Here is a 15,601-nt window from a genome sequence, read left to right as displayed (position 1 = left end):
ACAGCTTTTAAAAACTCGATAAAAAAACGAATAAACATGAACAATCGTTCGTTTCGTTTATACTCCCATATCTTATATATTGTGCTCTTGCTCTTAAAGCCACATTTGTGATAGTACATTTCATTATAACAAACTTTTTTTCACTCCAAAAAACAACACCATCATCAACACGCACACATATGCTCGTCGAGTTTATTACATGCTACATCAGGTGAAATACACCATGTACATCATCATTATTCATTTATTACACACATATCCGCACTGGTGTGTGTAAATTGAACCTAGATCTTTATTGATCGGTTTGAAAGTAGAACAGACCAATAAACATCCAAATTATTGAACAAAATGCCGAGAGGGTACAATTCCACAACAAAATGAACCAATACTGCATTATTCGATTATGCGTTTCAATCGACTGTGAACTTGGCTCGAGCTCGAGAACAACAACAAAAACACTTTGCACGATCGTACACAATCAATCACCTCTTCAAAAGCTTGTGAGAGAAAATCCCCTTCGTATAGGGACTGCTACGCGAGATCTCCTTGTAGTATTCAATTGCGTTGATCAAAGAATTATGGAGGCGACCCTGATTTCAAAACCAAATAAATATATTTATTCAAGTATATAATTTTTTTTAAAATTGACGGTTTCGACCAACGATTTAGCAGCAAACGGGCAAAAAAACGATAGTGTTTACCTCAGAATAATTAAGAGCGGTTTGAAGTACGTAATTTGCATGCGGATCTTGAAGCAACTGCTCGAAGCAAGTGGCGGAGAGTAATTCTTTGATTATCTTCGACCGGATTTCGTTATTACATATCTTTAAACAATGTTCGACAACATGGCTGCTAAATTTTTGGGTAGAGAGATTAACATAGTTCCCCTCGAACTGAGACGTCAGCTTCGATGTAGCAGATGGAATCTCGAGGTCCAAAATAAACTGAACTACGTAATTTCTACAACCCGAGAAAACGATGTTAAATATAAAATAAGGAAGCAAAACGGATAAAGAATATTCTGTTTTTTTTTTTTTTTGGTTACCCGTAAGCATCTTGAGCGAGCATAAGTCCATTTGCCGAAATCTCGGAAATCAAATTCTTACGAAGCTCGCCGGTGGACCCACTGATGCAACGCTGCAGCACACAACACCCGTGCTGGTGCGTGGCAATTTCGATACAGTACTTTGTGGCAGCAATAAAAATGAACTGCAAATATATACAAACATACATATAGTTAAAATAAAAATAATAATCTTTTTATTTAAAAAAATTCGGCACCATGATATTCGTGCAGCACAAACTCAAATTATCTTCGATTTTTTTCTAACGTATACGAAATTTTGTAGCCTTATATTTGTCGGATTGTCTAATGTAAGGAGGATATAATCATCCATCTAAAACATGCATAATGTCTAAAACACGCGACTGCAATCATCGATCGTAATATTTTTTCTCGATTTCTAACTATGTGAATTATGTGTAAATAGGTATGTAATTACCTTACAATCTTCTGTGGTAAAGCAATGCAAGCACCGTTGAACAACGTGATTACCGTTTAAATCTTGGATTAGGACAAGAAAACCAGGTTCGAGGGCTGAAATAACAAGCGATATATGCTGCCTTAATTTAAGCGTCTCGATCAACTTCTGCACCACCCGAGTCCTGCATACGAAAAATAAATCAATAGTAATACCAATTTAAAAAAAAAAATGTTAAATGGACCTCTACAATCTACATACCCATGTGTGTTAAGAGAGATTTGAACGAGGTCCCCCGGGAATCGAGTCACCCTAATCAAAATCTGCATCCTCTGCTCTTCGTCGCAAACTTCCAACAACTTCTGCACGAGATAATTTCCGAAAGGGTTCATCATTAGTTCGACGACGTGGCAAATAATCTCGTTGAATATTATATTCACGTCTCGGGAATTCCCTTCGTCGAACATCCTCTGCAAGAATCTGCACCCGTGCTGGTCCTTCGCCATGTGGTATATATACCCACGAGCTTCCTCGAGCGAGCTGCACTTCGGGTTACTTATTTGCGATTTCTTCCCATTTTGCCCCCTCGAACGAGCATGACTTGCCAAACCATCGTCCCTCGTGAAGAAGGGAGGTGGTTCGATACTCCGGTGGGGTAGTACTTGGTTCCTTCCATTATGACGAGGCATCAAACGGACCACATTCGGAGTATACAACAAATCGCGGGGTTCGACCGGATTCGCCCCGTTTTGAGTGGCGTGCCCGTAAATATCACCAACTTGGGGGGCATTAGTACTAGTAGTCCTACGAAATTGAGGCCTCGTTAAGAAATCGCCCGATCTCGACAGATTCGCAATCGTCGTCTCCCCTCCCTCGAAGAAATTCAAGGGGGGCGGATTAAACCCTCCGTCGAGATTAAACCCTACCCCCCGATTCTCGAGACCCGTCGGATTAACAACCCGAATCGGAGTCTTGGAAGCAGGGTTCAGCTGATCATTATCATCACTGATGTACATTCTACTAAAATCTCGAGACAAATGAGAATCGTCGTAGGAATTATTGATGCAATTAGGGTTCTTGAAATCGGACAACGACCCGTCACCGCCGTAGATCAAATGGGCCGGGTACGGGTACGGGTTATCGGGTTGCAGGTTAAAACCAGTCAATGGAGAAGAGTATGTGTACTTGCTATTATTATGCTTCAAGAAATCATGCATACCGCCATGGCCATCATCGTCAACATCAAAAAACCATGGCGGAAAATTCATCGATGGAAATTCAAATTCACTCACGCCCCTCATCTTTTTTTTTCTCTCTCTCTCTCTCTACAAAATTCTTCTCAATTTTGCATATATATAATTAATATATATACACAACAACAGAAGAAAATAATCAAAATACCGACAGCGAAGAAACGATCAAAGAGGAAGAACCCATGAGAGATTACCGAATTTCAGCATCTGGGTTTTGATTTTCAGCTCGATTGGGTTTTGGGTTTTTTTTGGATTTCTTTTTTTTTTTTAATTTCTGGGAAAGGAGTTGGTGCAGCATGCAAAGATGAATGTGATTGGTTTACATATACATTGTACTGGATATATATTATATATATATATTATATAATATATATATATTTATACATAATACACACACAAACACACTGGAAGGGTCTCTCACGCCATTAAAGCTGGAGAAAAGGAACAGTCTCTCTTTCTCTCTCTACTCACTCTGCTTTCTCTCTCTAATTCTTTGTTCTACATACAATACAGGTGTGTGTATGTATGTATATATAGAGAGAGATAGAGGGTTTTCTTAATTTATTTTTTTTATTTTTTTGAAATAATTTTTGAGTCAAAATAAATTGTAAAAAAATTACACTGAGCTAGCGGCACTCACAGTCACACAGACACTGATACGCTGTTTCTTCAAACGTTGTACTTTAATTATTATAAAAATGAAAACAAAAATTATTTTGTCTTTTGTATTTTTTAATAAATAATACTAATAAATCAGAAACGTATAGAACACGGCCAAAAAGTTCATTTATTACCCAAAAACAATTATTAAAATATAATTTTCTAATTCTTAAATACAATTATTATACTGCTGAATTAAAAAAACTAAGATAAATAAATAATTATTATCACATTTAAAAATAAAAATTGTGTGTTCAAACATAGATTAACAAACTTACTAATTTATCTCCACTTTTAAAGGGCAGAGATTTGATTTGATTTAGTTTTAATTATTATTAAAAGAAAAGTATAAAAACACCCTACTTATATGCCTTTTACCCGGTATCCTCTACCATAATCATTTAGATTCTTTAATTTTTTAATTTTTTTACTTGACCATTTCTTTTTGTATTTTTAGGACAAATTAATACCAAGCCCATAAGGTATAGCCAAATTACGAAAAATCCCCTTCTATTTGGGTAACTATAATTTTCAACCACCTTGGATTATGTATTGTCTTACATGTGCACTTTTAACGTGTCAAATTAGCTACTAAATATGACTTATTGGTAGAGTACGAGAACAACTCTAACGATTTTAGTTCGATTCTCCCATCAATATTTATTCAATGCACATATTTGGCTGTCGTCTAATTAAATATTTAAATGAACCAGTTATAAAGATTAAATATTTAAATGAACCAGTTATAAACGACATTATAAGCGGAAAAAAAGTCAAATTGATTGATTCTGAAGTATTTTTATGTATATGTGTGTATATATATATAAATGAACAAGGTGAAATCATAGGCTTGGACCATATTGTGTCACAATCCAATTCATTATCAATGGGCATTATGGTTTTTGGCAGGCCCTATAAATAGTTTGTTGGTAAAGAACTCTTTGTACATGTAAAATTAATGAATATATATAGTAGCATTTTTTTCGGTAATTCCTAAAACAATGCAACTAACGGAATTCTCATCTAATGTTTCTACGAATTGCTATAAAATTTCTAAAACTTTTTCCAAAATAACAAAATTTCATTATTAAGTGTTAAAATGACGTCGGATCGCGAAATCTGACGTGAATTACGAGCTACGATCATGAGTTTTGTTCGTCGAGCGGTCTTGCTTGACATAGGACTTTTAACGTGCTATACAAACTCAAAAAAAAATTAATAAACCTGAAAAAACAATCATTTTGCTAAAAAAAATGGAGTTAAAACATAATTATAATAGATCTCGCAATTCATCAAACAACGCAACTGACGGAATCCTCATCTGATTTTCTATTAATCGATATGAATTTACTAAAACTTTCCTAAAATGGCAAAATTACATTTTAAGTGTCAAAACGAGGTCGGATCACCGAAATCCGACAATGCTCATGAGTTTTGTTCGTCGGACCATTTTGTAAGGTTTATGACTTTTAACTTGCTATTCAAACTCAACATATCGTAATAAACATGGAAATACGATCATTTTGTACAAAAAAATCAAAAATGAGTTAAAATCTATTTCTAATAAATCTCGCAATTCAAGAAACCATGCAACTGACGGAATGCGCATCTGATATTTCTATGAATTGATATATATTTTCTAAAACTTTCCTAAAATAATAAAATTTCATTTTTAAGTGTCAAAACGGCGCTGGATTACCGAAATCTGACGTGATTCATGAGCTTTGGTCATGAGTTTTGTTCGTCGGGCCGTTTTGCTTGCGATAGGACTTTTATTTTGCTATTCAAACTCAAAAAAACCTTAATTAACCTTAAAAACGATCGATTTGCAGAAAAAAAAAATTGAAAATGAGTTAAAGCATCATTCTAATACATCTCGCAATTCCTGAAATAACGCAACTGACGGAATTCTCATATGATGTTTCGTTGAATTGATATGAATTTTCTAAAACTTTCTTAAAATAGTAAAATTTCATTTTTAAGTGTCAGAATGACGTCGGATCACATAAATTTGACGTGATTCATGAGAAAAGCTCATGAGTGTTGTTCGTCGGGCCGTGTTGCTTGAGATATGACTTTTAAGTTTTAACGTGCTATTCAAACTCATAAAACCTTAATGAAACTTAGAAAAACGAACATTTTGCAGAAAAAAATCGAAAATGAGTAAAAACCTAATTTTAATAGATCTCGCAATTTCTGAAACCACGCAACTGATGGAATCCTCATCTGATGTTTCTATGAATTGATATGAATTTTCTAAAACTTTCCTGGAATAGCAAGATTTCATTTTTAAGTGTAAAACGACGTTGGATCACCAAAATCTGACGTGATTCATGAGCAATTCTGATGAGTTTTGTTCGTCGGACCGTTTTGCTTGGGATATGAGTTTTATCTTGCTATTCAAACACAGAAAACCTTAATAAACCTGGAAACACAATCATTTTGCAGCAAAAAATAAAAAATGAGTTAAAACCTATTTCTAATAGATCTCGCAATTCCTGAAACAAAGCAACCGACGGAATCCTCATCTCATGTTTCTATTAATTGATATGAATTTGCTAAAACTTTCCTAAAATAGTAAAATTTTATTTTTAAGTGTGGAAACGACGTCGGATCGCCGAAATATGACGTGATTCATGAGTTTTGATTGTCGGGCCGTTAAGCTTGGGATATGTTTTTTAACGTGCTATTGAAATTCAAAAAACCTTAATAAACATGGAAAAACGATCATTTTGCATAAATGAGTTAAAACCTAATTCTAATAGATCTCGCAATTTGTGAAACAACGCAACTTCCTCATACGATGTTTCTATGAATTTATATATTTTTTCTTAAACTTTTCTAAAATATCAAAATTTCATTTTTGATGGTCGAAACGACGTCGGATCACTGAAATATGACGTGATTCAAGAGATATGCTCATGTGTTATGTTCATACTAAAAACAATTGAATACTTGGTGAAATTTAGGGTCAAAATGAGGTTAAATTTGGGCCTTTTTGCTTGGGTATGTGTCAAAATTGAATAATTTGTGAAAATTGGGGATCAAAATGAGGTTAAATTGAACTAAATGATGAAATTGGAGCATATTAAATCATGAGGGGTATTTTTGTCTTTTATACACATCTGACCTTGTCTGGATTTTTTGTAAAATGTTTTTTTGTGTGGACCCCTTTATGAATAAGTAGCCGATGATGAACTTACTTGTAATAGACCCTTAATTATTAATAAGAATTAGGGTAATTGACACTTTGCACCCTACAATTATGCTCATTTAGCAATTTGCACCCTTAAATTAAAAATATGATAGATTTCACCATCAAATTAAGATTTATTTGGCATAGTGCATCCCATAACTGAAAGGGTAAATTTGTGAATAAATTCACTATCAACCTTTTTAATTACAGAACATATTGGCAAATTACCAAAACTCCCCTGAGGTAAGCCTAAATAACGAAAATTCCCCCCACGTTCTCGTAATTACGAAAACCCCCCTTGACTAACGGTTGACCGAATTTTTTTAACCGAAAACGTGAAATGTCTATTATATCCTTCTGTTAAATATGTGAAAATAAAAGAAAAAAGCTGAAAAAGAAATTATTAGTGTTATGGCCTTTGATCAGACCTCAATGCCCAAAAATTTACGCCCGTTAAATATAGTGAGAAATCTAAGCTTTTGAGGGTGGAGATTTTGCTGAGCTCCGGCGGGAGTTTTCCGGTGAGTTGGTTCTTGAAGAGGAAGAGCGATTCGAGTTTCGTGAGGTTGCTGAGTTGGTTAGGGATTTGGCCGGAGATATTTGCGTCGACGATATCGAGGTACTGGAGGTCGCTCATATTACCGAATTGCCAAGGGATTTCGCCCTCGTAGGAGTTGTAGCTGATCTCCATGTGTGAGAGAAATCTCAGATTCCCCAGCTCCGGCGGTATTGCGCCGCCGAGGAAATTTCCGGCGAGGTGAATGAACTCGAGCGATTTGAACGAGCCGTACTCCGGCGGGATTGGACCGCTGAAGTAGCTTCCGGCGAAATTCAGCACTTTGAGAGACTCCACCTGAGAGACGTCGGCCGGTAGGTTTCCGGCGAAGCTGTTGCTGAACGCGTCGAGAACGACCAAACTCCGGAGCCGCGGAATCCCACTCGGAAAACCCCCGGAGAAATTGTTCCTACTGATGTCCAACGATTCCAGGTTAGTGAGGTTGAAAACACCGGCGGGAAGTTGGCCGGAAAACGAGTTATGACTCAGATTAAGATCGACGAGATCGGAAAACAAACCGAACTGCTTCCCGGATAACGAGCCGCCGAGATTCTTCATCGACGGGTCTAAACCGACGAATTTGGAGGAATTGGCACTGCACCGAATCCCGGTCCAAGAACACGCGTAGATTTTGCCGGCCGGTCGATCAGCTCCAGAAGCCGAAGAAATTACCCAGTCATTTTAAACTACTGGGACTGTAAAAGAAAGATGATTTCATGAAGAGTATATATTTATGACCCCTCATTAAATAAAATGCTTACAATTACCCCTAAGGGTAATTTCGTGTACAAGGGCAAAATTGGTATTATCGGGGGAATATTCGGGAGAATCAAAAAGATTCTATCGAGTTTAACACCGTTAGAGCGATTTGTAAGATGTCTGCATACCTCAGGGGGGTTTTCGTAATTAGGAGAACGTGGGGGGGATTTTCGTTATTTAGGCTTACCTCAGGGGGTTTTGGTAATTTGCCCTATATAATTAACAATAATTGACCATTTTGCCCATTGAATTATGGAAAATCATTTTTTTGGGACCCAAATTTTAGCAGAAAAATGTCTTGGGGTGTAATGTGCCAAGCAAATCTTAATTTGAGGGTGCTATCTACCATATTTTTAATTCAAGGGTTCAAAATGGCAAATAAACATAATTGGAGGGTGCAAAATGAAAATTACCCATAAGAATTATGACAAATAATTGCGTGGAAAGCACAAAAGATTAGGGAAAAAAGAAACGACGATCAATGGATGGGAGAACGAAGGAGAAGGAGAAAGACGGCGAGAGATGGACGGCGGCGATCGCCAATCTAACGGAAACCGCGTCGAATCTCGACTCCTTACAGAGGCTACTCATCAAAAAAGCCGTTTACGTTGACGGCGATACCTTCGCCAAAGCCTCCCTTAGCTCCGAGCAAGCTCGCACTATCAAGGTCACTCCAACTAGCAATTCTCTTCAAATTCAATTTAATGCACTTCAATTTTTTTTTTTTTGTCCATTGGCTGAATTGTACGATGTTTCATTGATTTGATCTGTGGTTTGCTGTTGCTTTTGAATTTCTGTGATTTTGATTGATGGGGGTCAAATAGCTCATTAATTCAATTTGAATTTCCAATCTGGGAAAACCTATATTTCATTTATGATTCTGTACTATGAATTTTACTTGATCTTGATTTAGGGAGGTACATTTTTTTCCAAATTTGTGTTCTGATAGATTGGGTTAATCGATATGGTGTTTACGGTTCTGGTGAAGTCGAATGTAAATCGGAGTTGGTTTTGTTGCATTGAAAGTTTATAATTCGTCTCTGTAATTACGGTGGCTCGTTGTTCGTGTTCACTTAGTATTGTCTGCTAATTGTGATTAGCACTGGTTAATGACTGTAGGTTCTAGAGCAGAGGGTGGAGACTTTAGAAAGAGAACTCGATAATGCCATATCTGCTGCTGCTCGTGCACGTACTGAAAAACGGCAGGCTGAGGGAGCGCAAAAGGCTGCTGAATTACGCGCTCTGGAAATTACAAAGGAATTAGAGAACACTACAAGTACGTTTATCTGATCTCCTCTCGTTCGTTTGTTTCTTATCGGTAGCTTAGTCCAATTATTGATGTGCGTTTTCCGTTCTTTGTTGATCTGGTAATTTTGTAACTCATTAACTTGAAAAAAATAGTAATTTAGAAATGGCTTATGTGGTTATATCTGTGTTTGGCACTCCGATATATCTGTATTTGCAATGGTAGAGCCAGCATGTATGGCCATGGGGGTCGTGACCCCCCCACTATCTTTCAAGAACCTAGTATTTAATTACAAAAAAAATGTTATATTTCGAATAATTTAGTATTGTTGGATCTCCTTGAAATTTGTTTAATTAATATTGGCCCCTGAAAAAGATGAATTCTCCGTCTTCCACACTGCCTGTTTGTCAAATGATTTCTTGCCCATCTATTCTCGAGTCTAAGGCTGTTGTCATTATCATAATTCCTATTTTGACCTCTGTAATCGACTAGTATGGGTGAAGCTCATTAAGTAACGAACTATACATGGACTTGTGTTGCTATATTGACAAATCCGGATCGTTCGGTTACGCAACCCCTCACTCTCTCCCCGAAAGAAAATGAACAAACAAATAAAAACCAATAAAAAACTGATAATTCTTGAACTAAACAAAAAATGACATTGATTACTAAATCATGTAGTAAGAAAAACAGTGGTCGTGTATACCAAGATACTTTTTATAATTGCACCAGTGAATTTTTCGTGCTTAAGTACTGCCAACATAGATTAATTTTTTTTTTTTTTTTTTTTTGTGTGTGTGGTGTGTGCGCAGAAGTATTTGAGCTGCACATGGAAGAGTTGCGTGCAAAGCAAGAGGAGATTTTGAAACGGGATAAAGAGATAAAACTTCTCGAGGCTATAATACAGACACTTGGTGGCAGAGGATCACTTTCTCCACAAGGCTAAAAATCCATTCTCGTAAGTCTGTTCTGTACGAATCTTGCAAGAAAAGAACCCGAGCAGATAAATCCGTGTACATAAGAACCCCAACTTAATGTATGCATTCTTTGTATCACAAATTTTCGATCTTTTTGGCGCTTGTTCTTTAACCGTAGTTCAATGGAGAAACATGATCTTCGACTCTTTGTAACTGTCGCCTGTTGGTTAACTGGATCAGATCAGTAAAAATGAGTAACTCTCCTAAAATCACAGCAGTTGGTATTTTACTTCTCAGAGTATATTTGTGTAATTCGATTTCGACTGTGTATACTGTTGATCAAGGGAGTTTGCCGATGTTAGTAAAAATTACAGCTAAAAAATTCACCGAGTGCGATTTCTTAGGTGTGTTGCACGTTTCTCATTTCATTTTTCTTTTTTTGTTTCTTTTATTTTCGTATTTCATTTTATACTTCATATTTTTGTCACAATTTTTTTTATGCATATGTTGATTTAATCAAAATCACATCGGAGGCTCGTCCAAGTTCCAACCATAGTTTATCAGAATGACTATGGAGGATGTCGGATGACCATGGTTCCAGTTTCGTTGCAATGTCGCGGAAATTTTACGACTGCACCAAATACTTTAAAATCAAATACTACAATAATTTAGATGTTTTGAAGAATTTATTACTAATATACTAGGATGTTAAACACAATAATGTATATATATATAAAAAAAAAAGAAACCATCATATTATAATTCCAATCAAATATTTTGTCAATTTATTAAAAGTGTCGCTATTTTCCAAATGCAATCTATTTCCATCTTAAGTGAGCTAAATTAAATTATGGTAGCATAGTCAGGGCCCAGTTGGTAGATGTTGGGTCGAAAAATTGAAACCCGACTCGTATTTGGAACATAAAACCCGCACTGACCCGAATCTACAAATTATTTTACAGACCTCAAGAATAGTATTTATTATTGAAGGATAAATAGCACTTGCCCACTCTGGTTTGAACTTTCAATATAAGCACATAATTTATTATATTTAAAAAAAAAATCATCTTCATTATTAGCATGATTATTTATTAAATGGAAATGTAGAATATCATGAGGGCTTATGTGCTTATATTAAAAGTATAAGGAGGTTATGTGCAAAAAATTCAAACTACAAGGGAGTAATATGCTTATATTGAAAATACAAGGGGTTATGTGCTTATATTAAAAGTACAAGGATGTTATGTGCGAAAAGTTCAAACTGCATGTGGGTAATATGCTTATATTGAAAATAGAAGGGGGTATGTGCATATAACTGAAACTACAGGGGAGTTAAATGCTATCATTTTTACGCTGAAAAAAAGGTCAGGAATACAAACCCCTGCGCGCTCACTCCCAAACAAACACACACTCTGAAATCAAAGAATGGCAGAAAACAGCTTGAAGCGCTCCTTCGTCGAAGACGACGATTCCAGCAAACCCCCTCCGTAAGTTTCTCGATTCCCAATTTTATGCATACTATATTATATTATTATGTATACTTGTATGAAATGAATCGATTTGATAATTCGACGACAAATTTGATGCCCTTTTGTTAGGGCTTTCAATTCAGTTGTATGCTAATATACATATTGTTAATTAATCACGCTGCCAATGGAGGAAAACTTTGAGGAATTTGATTATGGAAATTGTTAAATTAAGAAATAAAATTTTAGCAAAGTAGGTCGGGTTTTTTTTTTTTTTTTTTTTTTTTTTTTGTGGCCTGTGTATGAGTATGCCTACATATGCAGGGAGAAAAGAGTGAGATTCCCCAAGGGTAAGAAGGTTCAGCAGGGAGACTACGTGAAAAATTCGTTGGGTGAAGATACTGCTATCAAGAAGAAGGCCCTTCTCGCTGCCAAAGATCGTGCGGTTCGACGGAGTAACATCACGCCAGAGCTTCTTGATGATGAATACAAAGATTTCGTACCCGACGTACGGAAAGCAGAAGTCCATTACAAGGTAAAGTCATCCCGATGCCCCGCCTATACGGTCTTTATACAGCTTCTGTTGTATGTCATGCGGTATTTTTTTGGTAATTAGATTTTCCTAAGGCTCGTGTGTTTCAGCTGAAAATTTGGTAGGTATGGACAGTTTATCCGGCTGTAAGTTGCTAGGACTTGCCAACTAAGTGACTAACATTTATGTTTGAGATATGATTTGCTAACTGAATTTTTTTTTCTTTTCAATTTCTTCCATTCATTAATGTATTTTTTTCTTTCATTAATGACTTTTTTAATAGCTTAAAATTGAATTGGATTCCACGCTCAAATCGAGCTCCAGTTGGTGCCGGAGTTTGTCATATTGGGTTTTGGTTCTCTTCTGTTTAATGTTTGATTGGTTTTAAAAGATAAATAATGAGAAGTAAATTTTGGCAGGAAGACGAGACTTCTGTTGATGAAGGCACCCCAATGGAACCGTTTAATCTGGACAAAGAGAGAGAGGAGGGATACTTTGATGATGACGGAAATTATGTCGAGTACGTGAATCAGAATGAGATCAAGGTACTGTAGTGGAATTATGTATAATACGATTATCTGGTAAGTGCATTATTCTCACACGGAACACCTGCAGGATGCATGGCTTGATAGCGTGGATGTTCATCCAAAGTATACTGGAAAGAGCTCCATTCCTACGAATAATGATGACAAACCTCAGGACCTTGTGACCGAAGAACTTGCAGAAATTAATAGGCGGATTGCTGATGTTCTTGAGCCTGGAGAAACGGTGAGCTTTTAGTCATACATCATTTTCTTTTTCGATTGTGAATCCTGAAACCTCATTGGATACAAATATTTGTTTTCGCTCCTCCTTGACAAGACCAGGTAGCTAGGATGCTTTGATTTTCGCACGACACTTTTGTTAATGTACTTGCTTTTTAAGGAAATAGGGCAATTTCTGAAACATTGGGTTTTTACAAGTGTATTGGACGTTAGATGCAAATCATATTTGGCTGATACAGTTTCACATTTTAAGAAAACATTCATATAACTTGCAATTGAATGGCAGTGCAAAAAGTATATTGAATCCTTTTTTTATAATATTTATCTATGTGCGTACTTGTTTACTTTTCTTGCATCTTATAGCAGTTCCTATTTTTCAAGAGCAGAAGGACCATAAAAACTATTATTCATAGGTTTATTACATAAATAACTTTATTACACATTTATTGTTTGTTTTGTACTTTTAAATTATGAAAGCTGGACTTGTTCTTGAACTTGAATTTCCCTTATTTCATTAGTTTCTTAAAATTCTTCATGAGTCTTATTGGCATTTATCTTGACAGGTTTTGCGAGCTTTGAGAAGACTAAAAGGTTCAACTGATAAGAAGCAGAAGATGTCTGAAGTAACAAAACAGCTGTTTGACAAGCTTACTGAAGATGCTATGAAATTGATGGAGAATGGAGATTATGGTAAGTTTGTCTATTATGTTTTTGTTAGAGAATATTACAAGCAATACATATTTCTAGATATTTACTCTTATATTTATATATACGAACCTTTTTTGTCTTACAGATGTGTATGAAGAAAAGCAAGAACATTTTAAGCGTGAAGCAGGTTAGTACTGTATTAAATAATTTTCATCCACATTCTTGATTAGACTTATGTTGATGATAATATGCCGTATTGGTTTTATTAGTCCATTTCAGTGTCCATTTGTTTTTACGATAACATTTTCCGTATAGGGGGGCATTCTGTTATTTTGATGTATCCACTTGGGAAATTCGAGTTTATGTTCATTATCACGTGGCTCACACTCTCCCATTTCAATTTTTTATTGTACCCTCTTGTCGTGCGTCCAATATGAGCAATGTTATATTATGAATCTCTTTTAATCCGCAGAGGGTTATGAGAAGGTAGTTCAGACAAGGAAGCATGGTCTCTCAGAAAGTTTGAGTCAGGAGAAGTCCGATGACATGTTTGACATGTTTGGAGACGATGGTGGAAGTGCTGCTGAGAATCCCGCCTCTAGTGGGAGTGGATCAGTTCCTGTTCAGCCCTCTGAGAGTACGATTACATTCAGTTCTTGAAAAAATTGGTATAGAGAAACATCAAACTATATTTGGTAACTCAAAATATCTTATGTGGGATTTTGCAGGTGGAGACATGCAGAGCGACTATGTATATGACGAGTCTTCTGGGTATGCCTTCATACTTTAACTGTGTTCGGTTCTGTAAAAACTGTATTCAAAATCTTTAGTTACTTATTTCATTGCAAAAAATCTGGGCCAATACGTTCTGTCTCTGGGTAGACCTTTTTTGTCACTAAATTTTTTGGTCAACGTCTTTAGTTACCGCATATAGGTGCAAATGTTGCATGCTTTGACGATTAGCTAACATCAGTTTTTGCATCATGAAAACTCACAATTATCTAAGCGGTGAAATTAAGTCTCGGTGAATCTGCCACTCATTTTATAGCTGAATTATTTTTTTATACCAACTTCAGACTTATGGCTTCATATTGCATGGAATGTTGGAAGATTTTTGTGTTGATATCCTGTCTTATTTCTCTCGTCTTTTTTTTTTTGCCAGATATTACTACAGTAGCAGTTTGGGTTATTACTATGATCCTTCTTCTGGGCTGTACTGCTCTGCATCGTCAGGGAAATGGTAAAGTAGCCACGACGTGTTATTTTCTGGTGTTTATTATTATACTTTTTTTAGAAACGCACTTCATTCATCTGCGCACTACCTTTGTAAGATGGATTAATTGCAGGATGAGTTTCCTATTGTAACCATTGTCACAATATTTGTCCATTAGCTCATCGGTAGAAACACGATGTAAGTCAATTTGGTCAATGCCTTATATATGTGACTTTGCCTTTTCTGTGTAGGTATTCTTATAACGAAGAATCAGGGACGTATGATGAGGTCCAACAAGAAGCCAACGTGACTGCGGTGAGCTGATGAGAGAGATTTGTGCTGCTCTTCACTAAGTAACCGATACACGACTATGTAAAGAATTCGATTTGCTTTGGTCAAAATTGCAAATGCGGTAAATTTTTCGAAATGATTTCACTTCTTTTCTGTGTGTACAAGAACCCATTAAATCGTGTCTTTGCCCATTTCACGCTTGCTTCCGTATGGGAAATATGAGTTTACGCAAATAGATTTCATGATGAGAAATTTAAGCCTCCACGAAAATGGAGATTACAGTTCCAGAAAACTCGACAGGACACGATTTGATGAGATCGATAAACTATATTATACCATACCCCCTTTGAAGAAAATTTGCTCGTTTATTTTATTTTATATCCCTCGTGTTTTATTTGTCATTGTACGAAACTCCCTTCTGCCCAATCCATTACAGCACAGCCCTTGTGTTGTATTTTTCTTTGTACGAAATCTAGCTTCTGTCCGATCCATTACAGCATGCGTATCTTACTCAACAAATGTGCAACTGAGCTTTTGCAGTTTTATGTTTCATTTTTCTTTACGCAAAACCCCCTTCTCGTATCGAATCTGTTATGCATCTAATTATAACGGAGAAGAG

The 15,601-nt window shown here is 36.1% G+C and overlaps 3 protein-coding genes across 3 annotated transcripts; 2 read left to right on the top strand and 1 right to left on the bottom strand.

Annotated features, from left to right (window-relative positions):
• Positions 1-17: 17 nt before the first annotated feature.
• LOC105949710 (putative pumilio homolog 8, chloroplastic) lies at positions 18-3,234 on the bottom strand. Its single transcript, XM_012973031.2, has 5 exons — positions 1,743-3,234; positions 1,503-1,665; positions 1,046-1,209; positions 702-960; positions 18-590 (listed from the first exon to the last, which is right to left on the bottom strand). The coding sequence occupies exons 1-5, from the start codon at positions 2,780-2,782 to the stop codon at positions 483-485; spliced, it is 1,734 nt and encodes a 577-aa protein (XP_012828485.1). The 5' UTR covers positions 2,783-3,234; the 3' UTR covers positions 18-482.
• Positions 3,235-8,341: 5,107 nt separating this feature from the next.
• On the top strand, positions 8,342-10,364 carry LOC105949538 (tropomyosin). The gene is made up of 3 exons (XM_012972838.2): positions 8,342-8,572; positions 9,025-9,181; positions 9,964-10,364. The coding sequence occupies exons 1-3, from the start codon at positions 8,387-8,389 to the stop codon at positions 10,095-10,097; spliced, it is 477 nt and encodes a 158-aa protein (XP_012828292.2). The 5' UTR covers positions 8,342-8,386; the 3' UTR covers positions 10,098-10,364.
• Positions 10,365-11,396: 1,032 nt separating this feature from the next.
• LOC105949698 (CD2-binding protein-like protein) lies at positions 11,397-15,215 on the top strand. Its single transcript, XM_012973019.2, has 10 exons — positions 11,397-11,555; positions 11,859-12,069; positions 12,486-12,611; positions 12,682-12,834; positions 13,394-13,520; positions 13,624-13,665; positions 13,951-14,115; positions 14,207-14,249; positions 14,641-14,718; positions 14,943-15,215. Exons 1-10 carry the CDS (start codon positions 11,494-11,496, stop codon positions 15,013-15,015), a joined length of 1,080 nt encoding a protein of 359 aa, XP_012828473.2. The 5' UTR covers positions 11,397-11,493; the 3' UTR covers positions 15,016-15,215.
• Positions 15,216-15,601: the final 386 nt, after the last annotated feature.

This window comes from Erythranthe guttata, chromosome 2, assembly GCF_056151865.1.
Source record: "Erythranthe guttata isolate IM_541 chromosome 2, IM_541, whole genome shotgun sequence".
In the NCBI taxonomy this organism is placed as follows: domain Eukaryota; kingdom Viridiplantae; phylum Streptophyta; class Magnoliopsida; order Lamiales; family Phrymaceae; genus Erythranthe; species Erythranthe guttata.
This window is presented reverse-complemented; position numbering and strand designations above follow the sequence as displayed.